At 40.3% G+C, this 14707-nt stretch overlaps 2 protein-coding genes across 3 annotated transcripts; both read right to left on the bottom strand.

Moving 5' to 3' along the window:
• Positions 1-699: 699 nt before the first annotated feature.
• On the bottom strand, positions 700-2062 carry LOC306911806 (N-acetyllactosaminide beta-1,3-N-acetylglucosaminyltransferase 2; the record flags this gene model as incomplete). The annotated part of the gene is made up of 1 exon (XM_079487470.1): positions 700-2062. Exon 1 carries the CDS (start codon positions 2026-2028, stop codon positions 700-702), a length of 1329 nt encoding a protein of 442 aa, XP_079343596.1. The 5' UTR covers positions 2029-2062.
• A 4800-nt stretch (positions 2063-6862) lies between these two features.
• Positions 6863-13772, bottom strand: LOC306911230 (uncharacterized protein). Of its 2 annotated transcripts, XM_079486408.1 has the most exons (5): positions 13461-13736; positions 12174-12232; positions 9077-11223; positions 8197-8502; positions 6863-8062 (listed from the first exon to the last, which is right to left on the bottom strand). In XM_079486408.1, exons 3-5 carry the CDS (start codon positions 11205-11207, stop codon positions 7797-7799), a joined length of 2703 nt encoding a protein of 900 aa, XP_079342534.1. In that variant the 5' UTR covers positions 11208-11223; positions 12174-12232; positions 13461-13736; the 3' UTR covers positions 6863-7796. The 2 variants fall into 2 exon arrangements, with proteins under 2 accessions (XP_079342534.1, XP_079342533.1); XM_079486407.1 differs by lacking the exon at positions 12174-12232 and having other exon boundaries at positions 13461-13772.
• Between the last annotated feature and the right edge of the window lie 935 nt (positions 13773-14707).

The following is a 14707-nucleotide window of genomic DNA, read 5'->3' as shown; positions in this document are numbered from 1 at the left end:
CAAACATCTAAAAAGTAAATAAATAAATTACATGGCAAATTCAATAAATCATTCATATTTGTTATTATTGTTATTTATTATTATTAATTAATGATTTATTAATATTATTATTGGCGTTTGTTGTTGTTGTAATTCAGACTACCAGCCAACATCATCAGGCTATAATTAGGCCCAGAAGGCAAACAGTAATCCAAATAACCCCCTGTACGGCTTTCAGGTCATCATAATATGTCATGATATTTTTTATTCAAGAACATCTCGACTCCACAATGTCATAAATAGACTTCAGATGCTCTTATATACAATATTCAACTTCCTACAGTAATTAATGTTCTCAGTCAGCTCAAAGCCATATTTTTGACAAAAAATCCTTGTAATGGCAGGAAATAAGAGCATGTAACACAAAATCTTCATGCGCTAACTGCAACATATATTTTTTATAAATAAACATGAGTTAAGTCTTTTTAAATACAAAGCTGAAGTATAATGCAAAATCTCTTCCTGCTTACACATCCCTGAGAACACCACCTCAGAAATATCAGAGCCTTTTATGCCAATTGACATCCAAATGACTTAAAAATACCTTGTGGTAAAAATAAAAACAACTCTGAACACCCGGCCCCTTGGGTATTATTATCATCATTTGAATCCATAAACAAACCATTCTCACCGCGTATTGGCCTCACTGTATATTCTATATTAGCACTCTTGGGGTGGGACTTGCAGCTCCTTCCACAGAGTTAGCATTTCCTTAGGGGAACGTTTATGCACAAGGAGAACATTACGATAAGCACATGGCTTCTCTCGCAGGTCCTCCGGAAGGTCAAAGGTTAAAAAACCAGAATGATGACTGGGGGACACTCCGAGTCTGTGAAGGCACATTCCTAAATAAACATCGTCTATGGGAAACAAGCTCACCCGCCGTGAGACTTCCTGCAAACGCATGGCCAAAGAGCCGGTGTAAACCACACCCCCACCTCCTGCGTACGCCGGGTAAGTTCCCTTATAAAAGCTGTCAGGTATGTAATATTTAGTACCAGGCTGCCGATTGGGCCAAGCATTGGCAATAACATCCCCCACAACAAAATCATCCAGATCTTTCGTCTTGTTTCGATCTGTCTTTTGTACCGTAGCTTCAAGTTGGTTTAGGTAGTCCAGTAGGGCTCTAGTCCTGACAAAGACATCATCGTCTCCTTTGAAAACAAAATGGACGTGTGGACAGTGTTTTGAAACCCAGTCCCAGAAGAGAATATCCTTCAGGGTCAAATTGAAGAAAGTGTCTTTAAAATCCCATTTGAGAATGTCTTCGTGAGTGCTGCTCTCTAAATCCAGCAGGGTACTCAGGTCCGGATGAGGCCCCGTCTCTGTGTCCTGCCTGGCGAGCAAGAAGACGGTGCGCACGAACCAGACTCGTCCCCCATCATGCCCTTGGATCCAACCGCTCCTCCCCCACGTTTCTCTGATGGCCTGTCTGTTCTCAAAGTTTCCGACTTGAGATTTTATAGCCATGAGGAGAAAGGGAGTCTCGGTTTCAGTGCCGTCCCTGGCACACAGGTTGGGTTGGTTCAGTAGGATAGGATAATACCTGCAGTGCATGGATAGGACAAAATCCTTCATTTGAGCAGGAAGGGTGTTAAAGTCATGCAGCTGAGATGCCCACATATCATCCTGTCCACAAACAACCATTTTCTCTTGGGGATTTCTCGTACCAAGAGTTTTGGGCCTTGTGACATTTCTTCTCAATATGGGATTGTGCTCTCTGTCCGAAATGTGTTGGAGGCGGTTCCAGAGTGCCCCATCTTCCAGACGGAGGTTCCAGAAGGGCCAAACTGGATAGGATGCTTGAGCTCCTGTGTTGCCAGAGGCTCCAGTGGCGACGAAATGTAGCGGTAACTGTTGCGGCGGAGGAGGAGAATAGGAGACTGCAACAAATATGGACACCATGATGTAAACCACCAGGTGGCTTACCATTACAAAAGGCAAGAGACACAGGCATAAGACCTTTCCATTGCATCTGGAGCGGGCCATGGACTGAAAAAGAATGGGAGATTGAGAAGTGAATACATTTTTTTATTGACGAAATAGTGGGTAGGTAACTACCTCAGAAACACCAAGGTGTTTTTATGAGCCTTCAAGAGAAGGGTTTCTACCACTAGGAGGGTGTCTCAGAAGAATTTAGTCTCCATGGCTTTGCCTCATGAGACTCGTTATCTTTGCTTGACTGGGCAACGTCCACAGCTTCCTACCGCCCTTGATATTTACATCACACACTTTAAGACCACAACACAGCATATGACAATGTCTTATGGCAAGGTCTCATTTGTTTTCCCTAAATACTCTTATATGGAATCAAAAATAACTATCTATTTTTGGGAGTTCATATTATCCTTTACCAGGGAAAATTTGTTTACACATAAAAATATATTTTATAACACTAGAGGGTCTCATAAGATTTGAAGCGCACTCAAATCCTGACTACCAGAAATGTATGTTTAAATAATAAATCACTCAATAACCTAATTAAAACTTGGCCTTGTAAACTAACAGTGTTTAGTGTGTTGACATTTTTTTAATATGCTCTCCTACTTGTAAGTCGCTTTGGATAAAAGCGTCTGCCAAATGACTAAATGTAAATGTAAAACAAAGTAGAAAGGAGAAAACACATTGTTTAGTGAGAAAAATTCATAATACCTTTAAATTACGAGGCTCAGTTACAGATGGTTTTTATGAACCCCTGTCACTTATCTGGAATTTTCCCCCTGTGCAGTTCCCATATCATCCTTTCTTCACCAGTCTTCGGAGGTCTCCCTTGTTTTTTCATCCTGATTGTGGTGTTATCCTAAAATTACAGAATATTAAATAGTTCTTTTCTACTGCCAACATTATGTCCTGGCTTTGCCTATGCAGTTGTAAAATTAACATAGAATTTAATTGTCTCTCATCCTCTTCACAGGTGCATGTACTAAATGAGAACATTTGCATGACACGGGTAATTTGAGGAAGCACATAAGCCACACCCACCTATATTATGTGGAAAGTTGTTTTGCATAAACCCTGCTTTATGCCCACAAACATCTGTGTTTAAATCTCAGATTGAAAAACAAAATGTTTTTTTAATTTTCATTCCACTGATACACTATAGTGTTCAGCTAGCATTGCCTATAAATCTAAGGGTGTTGCCGGGCAACACATGACTCAAGAGAGATCTAGTGAAACGTGCATTAAAAGGCAAAGATAGGAAACGTGAAACATTATCATTCAGATGAAACATATTGACACTGGGTCTCAAATGGTATTTTTCTCGTTTTTGCATTAGTGAATTTTAAATGTTTTAATCATGTTTGAAACAACGTACGTTTTATTCTGTGGAAAAGAAGATACTTTCAGAAATGTCTTAGTAGTTTTGTGTCCATACAATAGAAACCATTGGGGGCCAGTATTGTTTGGTTCTTCAAAATATCTTCTTTTGTGTTCTGAAGAAGAAAGAATGTCTTACAGGTTTGAAATGACATGAGGATGAATAAATGGGGAAGTTTGGGGCTTAACTATCTCTTTAAAGGTTTTGCCCCAGTTTCTCTTCATTCCTCTCTTATACATGACCATACCAGCTTTGTTCTATTATTCTGACTTCAGTTCTGTAGAAGCTTGTGAGCAGACATTTGCCGATGAGAGCAGCCCGCCAGCTCTCTCTTTGACAGTGAGAAGATAAGACTGTGACGAAGGCGGTGCTAAAAGCCAATGGAAACTGAGCCCAGAGAGGTCTTTCCCATAGAGAGCTGCCCCTAGCGGACTTCACTTTAATATGATAGGTCTCCTGCATAAGGCCACGCTGCCTATTGATCAAAACCCTCAGGGTGGGAAATCACAGTGCATAACACTGAAACCAGCACTTATGTAATGTGGCCACATGCAGTGCTGGGCTATATAGGCCACTTCCACCACGGATTTTCAATGATAATCTGAGCTGATGAGTTAATTGACTACACTGTAACAAGCCAATAATTTCCAAACTGATGTTCTGAATAAACCGATTCGGTTTGTCTAAATAGTCTACTAAAATGTAGCCTTCTGTGTTTATTTCATTACTAACATGATGAGCTGTCCTCTTGAACAAACATCACACGACTGTTAAATTGTTGTTAAAAAAATTTATTCCAACAAATCATTTTAGCCTTCCAGATTTGCGAGAACATTGTACTGATGACCAATTTTATTTGACCCAACTGTTCCATTTCGCTGCAAATCTTCTTTTTTTTAAAGAGGTAAATAACTCTCATAACAATTGCCGGCAACAATCAGCCTTTGAATTGATTTAATCTCACAACAGTATCACAGTCTCTCACAAGTTTTCAACAGGAAAATAACGAAGCCCCTTCATTTGTCAATGATAAAAAGCAAAGTACACACAAGTATATGGTCAAATCGACACAGGCTGCCACGTCCAACGTCTTCCCTCCAAAGCAGCATGGACATTGAATTCATTAGGAATGGGAGAGAAGACTGGTAGGTCAGTTTGGAGCAACATGCATTCAAAGGACATATAAGGAAACAAAATATCCAAAGAGTTACTGATAAATGATTGAACATAAAAGAATGTCAACATATGAAAATATAAAATTTTCAATGAGCATCGCAATTTAGTGGGTAAGAAAATCTGCACAGAGTATAAATTTACAGTAGAACTACAATGACGTATAGGTTAGAGAGCCAAGGAATAAGGTAAGACACTGATAATTGAGCAGATCTCATCATATTGTTTTCTGCATTAAGATGCGGATTATACAAATATCATTAACCCATCAATGCCAACCTTAATTTCAATATTTAGCACAAAAAGAATATAATAATTTTAATTAAAAAAAGAACAGGCATTACATACATGAATAAAGTCACATGAAGTATCCTTACACAAATTGACAACAAATTTTACACAAACCTTTACATGTAGTTCATTTTTATGTGCAAACCATAAACTGTTTATAAGAGATTATTCAACACAGAAGAAATGTACACCGTGTGTATACCGTACATACGATGTCCAGATTTGACATTTTGCACATTATAAACAATTTCAGCTTCCATGAACATCATAACTAAAATGTAGACAGCCAAAAACAATTCAGTCAATCTATGTTGTCATTATTAACCAGTGGGTTCTGGTAGACCTACAAAGTACACAGTTCTCTTTTAACCAAGTGAAAGGATTGACTGTATAACGAGGTACGTTTTGTCCCACATGTCTGGAAGAGTGAAATCCTGGTTAAAAAAGGCAAACAGTTGTGGCTAATGGCATTGACAGATGCAAGCTCACGGCAAAGCTTGGGTTGTGCCAATGGACATTTAACAGCCCTGAGGTCGGGATGCTAGATAGAAATGGTAGTAATGTTTCCCCACACATTTGTTCTGCACACACACGGGATAACGTAAACACATTTCGTGTTCATATCTACACACACACACACACACACACACACACACACGTGTTTTGCGTTAAACATATTCAAACTATTTTAGGACTTCCAAGTGCTTCAATTTTGTTTCGTTGATAGGTGCTACATCGACTCGGAAGACTATTATTGAATTTTCAGCATTCCAAAAAGGCATCCCCGGCGATTCTCTTGTCTCAAAACACAATTTTTACATGTAGCCATGTTGAGAGGGTCAGTTGGCAGTTTTACTGAAATAGTGAACAGTAAAAAAAGACAACTGCAAAGTGGTACGTCATGACAGATTCCAAAGACAAATAGGTTTTGCAATGATCCTCTAAAGCACAAATATTTTAAGTTTATAAACACAGCAGCATACATGTTCAAACAACTTTTGTCTTGTTTCTCAGAGCTCCGACACCTCACCGAGGCCTATTTATTAGATGATCCCTCTCCTGATCTTTTCCTCCGGGTATAATCAAGCAACAGTGTCAGACAACACCCACATAAACACTGTCAGCAAACTGGGAGAGAATGAAACAGTCAGCTTGTTAATGTAGGCCTACTGTACTCATAGATACAAGAGCACAAGTCAGCCTTAAAAAATCCTGATCACGTGTTCACCTTTAGTGTAGGTAGAGGGTTTCAAACTGGAACTCATTTGAAATAAAACGCAAAAAGCACACTTCGTCACATGCCGTTGGCCAGAGTAGATTAATGGCGACACGGCAGCAGTGTGTGAAGGCCCGATGGCTCAGCGAGGCAGAACTCGGAGACGGCACACAAACTTCCTGCTTGTCAAGACTGATGAAGGGAGGCTTCAAGGACTGAGTCTGAGAACTTGACAATATGCAGGAAGAAGAATGTGTTTCACAGTGAACTAATCCAGGTTTTTTCACAGAATGTATTTCTAAAATGGTGCATAGTCTCATGGAGTTGGGAAACAAAAGGATATCAGCAATTAGATGGTAAGAAAATTAATAATGGATTCATGCTCTGGATTCTTTTGTAGTTCATTATGCAAACCCGGTTGTTTTGCTGTAGTTCTGAAAGCACTAAACTGATATCTGTAAATGAGGGAGCTTTGTCGAACAGCGCGGGTGTTTCAAATGATTTAAGGAAAATGGAAAGCACTAAATATTTTGCCATTGGAACCCTCATGCTGATTTTGCATGAACTAACAATATCTATTTGTCACCAGGTTGATGTGCAATGATGAAATGCAAATTAGAATCAAACCGGTAAAACCATGAAAGGAGAGATGTATGATGATGACAAGGCCCGATCTGCCCCAGTCACAGTAATTCTGCACAGTATAAATAACTTTATAGTGTAGCTCTTTCCAATTATAGCATGTCAAATGGGTTTCCCTTTAGACTCCAGTAGAGTGCTCCCTTCACAATTTCTTAAAAATATTTTCCACCACAAAAAGGAAACAGCAATAAAACGTAGAAAGAACAAACATAAAAAGTATTTGTTACTTAAAATGTGTGAAATTTGCATAAAGCACATAAGTAGTGAGTTGATTTTATAAAAGCAAAACACGTAAATAAATAAGTCATTCCACGTTTAACACCCCCTAACATGACACACATTGTTTTTACAGATTGCCCTTTTCAGTATAATAGGGAAGCAGTAGGAATAAAAAAATAATGATCATATGATTTTTGGATTTTGCTCAGCCTTTGGATAGCTGATTAATGTTCCATAAAAAATCTCCAGGGTCCACCCATAAATAAACAAATTAGCATCAGTTTCTATTGCACACCTCCCACTCAAAGACACCAAGATAAAAGATGCAAAACCAAATAACAAAAATAGCAGTATCGAAATAACTTCAAAGGCAAAATAAATCTTCATGTCAGTGGAAAATGTATAAATAGTTGGCAGGCAACACAAAGATTAGTCAAACAAAGCCTTCAAATTATCCTCAAAATAACTGAATCTGTCTAGAAAAGTACGGTGCACAGTGGAAAAGGAGTTTAAAGTTTGCTACAGGTCTTGAGTTTCAAATGTGATGTTAGTCACAGTTCTGAGAGTCTCAAAAAAGAAATTCTGTGCCTGACAGCCAGAGACCCCAATACTTCTATAGCTACTGTACTTAACTTTTTAAACAAAGCTTGATAATAGTAATAATCATAATACAATAATACAGGAATTCAATTTAAATGGATTAATTCCTAGAATGCTATTATTCTGCATTAAAACTTGGCACATCATTAACAGAGTATCAGGATAAAGGTGGAGAGCACAAACATTTGCAAACCGTCAAAGAAGTAATATTTTAATGAAACAAAGACTCAAGTACTTAAAATACACTAAGACTTTCCCTCTTCAGGTGATTTTATCTTCACAATAGTCTTGGATCGTTCAAACTTGGGTTTCTAGGCCACTCAGTTTGGGGGTGAGGATACGAGGTGTTACCCCAGAGTTGAGGTCTCTCTCAAACTCTAGCAGCTGGCCCATGAAGTTGAGGTTGGGGGAGACGACTAGCCGCCGACCTCGCACATACTTATATGCATCGGTCATGGTCATGAGGGTGTGTTTCATCAGGTAAGCAATAACAATGGTAGCTGAGCGGGACACACCTGCTTGGCAGTGTACAAGAACAGCCCGTCCACACTGGTGAGCCTCCTCTGAAATGACAATGAAAGTGGACAGAAAAGATCAATCGTTCTCCTTCTGGATGACACTCAAACCAGAAGAATTTCAAGAAGTGTGTATGAGAATATTTTTAAAGCTACACTGCATTAAAAAAGAATTATCTTACCGATAAACTCAAAAACCTCCTCAAAATACTGCCGCAGATTCTGCTTGTTGTTGTCAGTAGCGGGGAGCCTTTTGTAACACACCAAGCCTGTGTCAAGATGGTATAGTGGAAGATGAGTTGTGACGTTGACCACAAAACCAATGTTGAGTCGAAGCAGAAGGTCCAAATCTTGTGCATCTCTTTCATTCCCAAGGAAAAGGAAAGGAAGGATTGGACTGATAACAGCGTTCTCCACATCAGGGGTCATCATGCTCTCCTCGGACAGTGATGTTGGGAGCGATGAGGAGAGAGGGAGGGAGAGGTGCACTAACAACGGAAAACAAAACAAAATCTTGTTTGCACTCTGTAATAATGTGATCATCATCACATGTGTGTTTAAATAGTGGGATATTAAGAATGGTGGGGTATAAAGATTTTAAATATGGCAAAGGTCATTTCAACACCATCCATTTAACGTAAACCTCATTTATCTTTTCTTTGCAAAGCCTCATTGGTGTTTTAATTTTTTTCCATACCATAGCTAACATTTGTTAATATTATTTAATTTCTTTAACAAATAGAAAGCAAGTTTCAATGAGACACGAAACGAAGTAAAATATAGACACGAAATAAAGTATAAAGGCTTTAAAGCCAGAATTTATAGGTGTGGAATCTCCTTTCGAGATAAGGGTAACTCTTTTGAAGCTAGTGAGGATTATGCACTCGACGGATTATAAATTTTAATTGAATACTATCAGTGCACAAAGGCCAACAGCCTAATGGAATTCACGAGAAGATGAATGTCAGTACAATCAAGCGGCACTGGGAAAGTGGAGAGTCTTTTTGAGTGCCTCAAACATTAACAGCACATTACAAGGTGGTTGCACATCAGGATCTTTACCTCGACCATTTTCTTCATCTTGTTCTCTGTTGAGTGAGTTGAGGACCAAATGGAGTGATTGTGCAGAAGGCAAGGTGTGTCCACCCTCCCTTTCTCTCGGTTTAGGTTTAGGCTTAATCAGGGTGCTGGGGGCAGACGGTGGGGGTGAGAAAGAAGGAGGAGAATCCGGAGAGGGAGAGCGCAGGGATGGAGACTGTGGAAGCACTTCATCATCAAACCCATTGCCATCTCCCATGCAAGCATCTCCTCCTTTGTTCCAAAGTCTCTTTAAAGAATCTCTACCCTGGTCTCCGTTACTCCCAGATCCAATAAAGTCCAAAACTGCCATCTTGCCTTGCTGGAGCCTCCGGCGTCCTGCCTGATCGGTCAAATGAGAACGTGTGAACTCCTTAAGGTTCCGGCAATCAAGGATTACAGGATTGTTGCTCCTGCCGCTATTCTGGTTGTGGCCCATGCAGGCCCTCCCTGAGCCCATCCCAATCCCTGCATCGTGGTGGTTAGGTTGGGTTTTCGAGCGGGTCATTTTCTTTGCTAGTTCCTCAGGCCAGATTGTGCGTACACTGTAATCATCATCATCAGGCTGGTATCCTCCCATGGTATTTGCACCAATGTTTCGACCCATAGGTGGAGGATTCCCTCTGTGCGGGTTATAGGTCACTACAATTGGGTCACTGCTGCAGTAGCTGCACGTAGAGCTTCCAGTTTGGCTTGCTTTGGGATTGCAGCCACTGACGCAACTTTGAAGAGCCCGAAGAGGTGCGGATGAAGAAAGGGGAGTACAGGGTAGACAACCGCCAACCAGCTTCTTACGAAAACCAGCAGGGCTCTCAAACCCTCCAGCTTCTCCAGAGCAGGATGCACACCCCAAAGGTCTAAGAAACCCTCTGCGGCAGTCTGAGACAGTGCTGTTGGAAGAGGAGGTGTTAGTAGTGGAAGCGGTAGACAGACACCCTCCCAGAGTCTTCAGTCCCATGGTTCCGTCACTGCCGTTGGCAGCACTCGTACCTTGCCCGTGAGAAAATGAAGACGATGGGCTCGAACTACGTCCGTGGCAACCGGCCAAGTGACCTCTGCCTCTTCTACAACGCACCAGCCTCCAGCAACCACAAGGGTGGGAGAAGTCAATAGTACATGTGTGGTCTGGACTAGGAAAGCCTCCTCGGGAGGAAGTGGGAGAGAGAGGCAAAGCGTGGAGAAATTGGGGCCGATGATCTCTAGGCCGTGAGGGACGAGGCTGACTGATGTGCTGATAAGAGGATGGGGCCCGGGACGGGAGTGAAGGTGGGATGGCAGGGTAATGAGGGTTTAGAATGGCAGCATGGGGTAATGGGGCTGAACTGTGGTGACGGGAAAGGCTGTGGGTGTGGGGAAGTTGATGTCCGGGTCCCAGTTTGGAGTTTTCCTTGTTTCCTACAGATGATACGTCCTTGTCACTATAGGACGAGTAGCAGGCAGACTTCAATGACAAGTCCCTTTGTCTTGATGGTTTGGTCTGCTGTCTTTGAGCTGGTACAAATTCCAAGATCCCTCCAGGAGAAACTGTGAGTTGGTTCTGATGATGTCTAATGTGCTGAATCCTGTTTTGATTCTGATGATGGGCCTGGTGCTTCTCCACTAACTCGGAAGACTTTCCTTTGCATTTTCTGTCCCCTTGCACTGGATCCCAGTGAAGCGATACCTTTTTAGTTTGGTTGCTCTTACTGTTTCCACTTTGGTTAAGGCTACTACTCCGCCCTTTGTCTGAATATGAACTCCCTCTAGCACCTTTGTCTAAAGACACTTTAATGTCAATGGTGTGTGTGTGCTTGTCAAGTCCGGGACCCAAAGTTACAGTCCCGTTGGTGTGACAGTGGCTGGCATTCTGGCTGCTGCCCTCAAAGGGGGCACCACAATCTCCTTTGTCTCTCTGAACATGGGACAACTGCCTGCCCTTGCATTCCAGAGACAGGAAGTTAGCACCTGGATGGCAGCGGGGTGGAGGGGGTTGGGGTGAGTAGGACAGGGGCTTGTTGTATGCGGCTGGGCGATGTGAGGAAGACTGGGATGTGGTCGGTGGAGAGGCCACGCGCAATGCCAAGCTTTTGGGCCGCTGAATAACCACTATGCGCTCGTCAAGAGGGAGTGGAGGCATCTGGGGCTGAGGAAAGCTGTGAGTTTATGAAGCAGAGAGAAAATAGACAAATGAATCTTACAGTGCCCATTCATTTTGGTACTTGAGTAATTTAAGAAAAGTCCACAAATTTCACATACAGTTGATATTAGTCACAGCACAGAGAATTAAATAAACAATAGTGATTAGTAATGAACAGAAGGGAGTCTTCTGTTAGTCATACACAACCTTTCTGTTAATTTAACACAATAAAATGATAAAGAACAGACTATTCATTAAAAACACAAATCCTAATAGAAAGGCTTTTCTGACCCATTACCCTTGCTAACATAAATATCAAGGGTTTATGTCTGTCGTAGCCATAAAATAATCACAGTTACAAACACACAGACAAACCATCAAAATAATTGTAAAGTGGGAGCTTGTAATATTGTCTCTTTGAATAAGACGTAACAATGTCTGGCATATGTTCCTGGGTATTATTGTGTTGCAACATACTAGCCTGCTTGACTGTTAAAGAGAACAAATTAAGACACACATTTTTGTTTATGATAAAGGGATCTGTTACAGTCAAACATGTAATGGGATGTAAATGAAATAATGATTTATTTTGTGTTATTTACATAGATAATGTTGCTGCTCTAATCTCCAGACAACAGAGCGAGTCAGCTCGTTATTCTAAATGGTAGACGTTAGTAGACATTAAGGGATGTTAATGGAAAGACCATGAGAGGAAGCCCTAAAGCGTAAAAAAGGGATAAAAATAAGAGCAAAAGGAAAATGTGTGTGACAACATAGGATAGATAAGGCGACACAGAGAGAACATTTACATGATGTGACATGGCTGGATCATCCATTGACCTCATGGATGGGAGAAGCATGCACATCTGCACTTCAGACATATATCCCCCCCCCACACACACACACAGATCCTAGGACAGAGCCAGCATGCCATGCTCTTATTTCCACATGCATACATTCACGCACAGCGCCTGGTGATGGTATCCTCATCCTGTTTGTTTTTCTTTTTTCTTGCCTTTTGTAGCCTGTGGTAGTGAAGGGAGGATGGGTTGTTACATTGACCCAGATTTGTCATATTGTAAGTCAACATCACTTCAATAACTTTAAGTCACACACTTAACACCACATCAGCTGTGGTTCAAACATAAACTAAAATGTTTCACTGCATCACGTTTGAATTGAAAAAAGCAAACACTTATATGTGCCTGTACAACAACAGCATCTATGAGCTCAGGCAATGGCTGAACACCAAAGCAGCAACAAACAGTGATCATGTTTCACTGATGTCACCAAAAAGAACAGTGTTTGTTTATACAAATACGGTAATCTTGGAGTAAAATAGTGACAAATACTAAATAAACACTATTTATAGTGCTGCATAGATTTATGAAAGAAATCTTAACCTTGAATCTTAATTGCTAATTTGTAAAAATCACAAAAGCATTGTTTTGATTCATGTAAACAGCATATGTTAAATTTACGCAGAGGCATAATCCAGCATGGTATATTTCCAGTTCCATTCAAGTCAACAGTCTGCAGCAGACGCATGGGCCTGCTTAACAGCAAGCCCAATTTTGCCCAACAAAATTACTAAATAAATGCATTTGGGAAAATAAGCGTGAATGCGCATTGAATTAAACGGTGAAATGCTGTGAAATGTTTCCTCGCATCGTCATACGTTTGTGGACACTGGATCTCATGTTTGTGTATCACACACCATCACTGAGCCCTATGCCGTTATAACTGTCTCTGCAACACTGCGCTTGATGTCCTGTCCAAAACGTGGAAAAATATTCTTACTGAAATACTAATTGCTCAAACGTTATCTGGGCCTAAGCATAGCACTGACAAAAGCGTCCACCACAGAATTGCAACTATTGACTGTCACTTGTTAGGCCACGCTGATGCTGTCACGCAAAATCAGATGCGCTTTCACTAGTCGAGTAGATCTCAACGCCATTTGAGCGCAGTTTCACTACCATTAGTTAAATAACACTATTTAAAAAACGTATCTCTCTTTTTAATAATGCAAATTAGAACCTGGGGTAGTTAGCATAATGGGTATGCCCAATTTTTATTCATATCTATATGTAATAAAATACCTAAGACGTAAACATCGGGGAAATTGTAATGCACATAATAGGTTGCTGCTGCAATAGCCGGACATTTTGAGAAAACAAACAACTACCATTTAACGCTTAGATCTGTCAGATGTAACGTAGGCCCTGATAAAACAAAGAAGAAATGACTTACGTTATAATCTGTATGTCCGCTGTATCGTCATCATTTGTGATTCATCTGCTTCTCCGCGCGACAATTCCGCTCCAGTGCCGCGGGACATTACATTGCTGCATCTGTGGTCTGCTTTAATGCAAGGGTTGCACTTTAAAACATCCAGTGATGTACATCAGTATATGGGATTTAGGCAATGTCTTCTCATATTGCTAATCACATTTGTTCTCATCTGTGCACAATAACAACGCATGCGGCAACGTTCGCGATGCCATGTAATGTGCGCTTGCACAGTGTGCGGTGCGTGTGCATGAAACAGCCAGCTCTGTGGGGAAAGGGGGCGTGATGCTAATCGAAGGCGGAGTCTTTTTCTGGATGACATCATCCTAGACCAATAACAAGCTAGTTGTGACGAAATGTCCACGTAACGTAGCTCAGTGGTTCTAAGAAAAGTGGAATAGATTTTTACGGATATAAAATGTATCCACTTTTCAAAAGTTTGAACAGAATTCTTTTAAAATGTTTAATGGTTTAATATGATGCAAATCACAGTATACTGTTAGTTAACCTATAAAAAGAATATTAATACTTATGACAACCATATTGGCCCACATTGATACAAAATATGACTGTTTTCATCGTTTTGTTATTTTATCAAAACAATACCTGTCTGAACGGAGTGTGTTCCCCAATATTTATGAAGTGCGGTTCCATCAAACGCCTATAGATGGCGGCAAAGTCTTCATCCGTTCGTTTACAGTTCAACTACAGTGCACGATGATCAGTAAGTATCAGTTATATACGGCATACTGGACAACAAAACAGTAGGGAAAATCTACGACGGTAATGCTAATTACAATAATAAATGTTGTATGATGCGGCTAAATTGTGCAAGGAAATAATTTAGGATAGTACAAAGCAATTGCTTCTTCTGCTGTTAGTTTGTCATTTTGGCTCAGCTTTCATTTAGAATGATTTACAATTTAGTTGTCAGTAATCCGATAAAGTTTGCTATTTTATATGTCATCTTCATTTGACATATCGTAAACATTTATATTTATATTTCAAAGCCTGGTTAAACACACGAAAGTTTGTTTCATAATATCTCTCTTGAAACTACATATCATATCTGTAATTAGGTATCTTCCTTTGGTTTTATTTAAAAGAAGATACTTTACATGACACTTTATTTAAATCCATAATTTTGTACTGTTTTACATAACAATGATAAAAAAGTATATCTTTTTATTTGTATTTTTCGTGAAACA

The sequence above is a fragment of the Barbatula barbatula genome (assembly GCF_947034865.1).
Source record: "Barbatula barbatula genome assembly, chromosome: 22".
Taxonomy (NCBI): Eukaryota; Metazoa; Chordata; class Actinopteri; order Cypriniformes; family Nemacheilidae; genus Barbatula; species Barbatula barbatula.
This window is presented reverse-complemented; position numbering and strand designations above follow the sequence as displayed.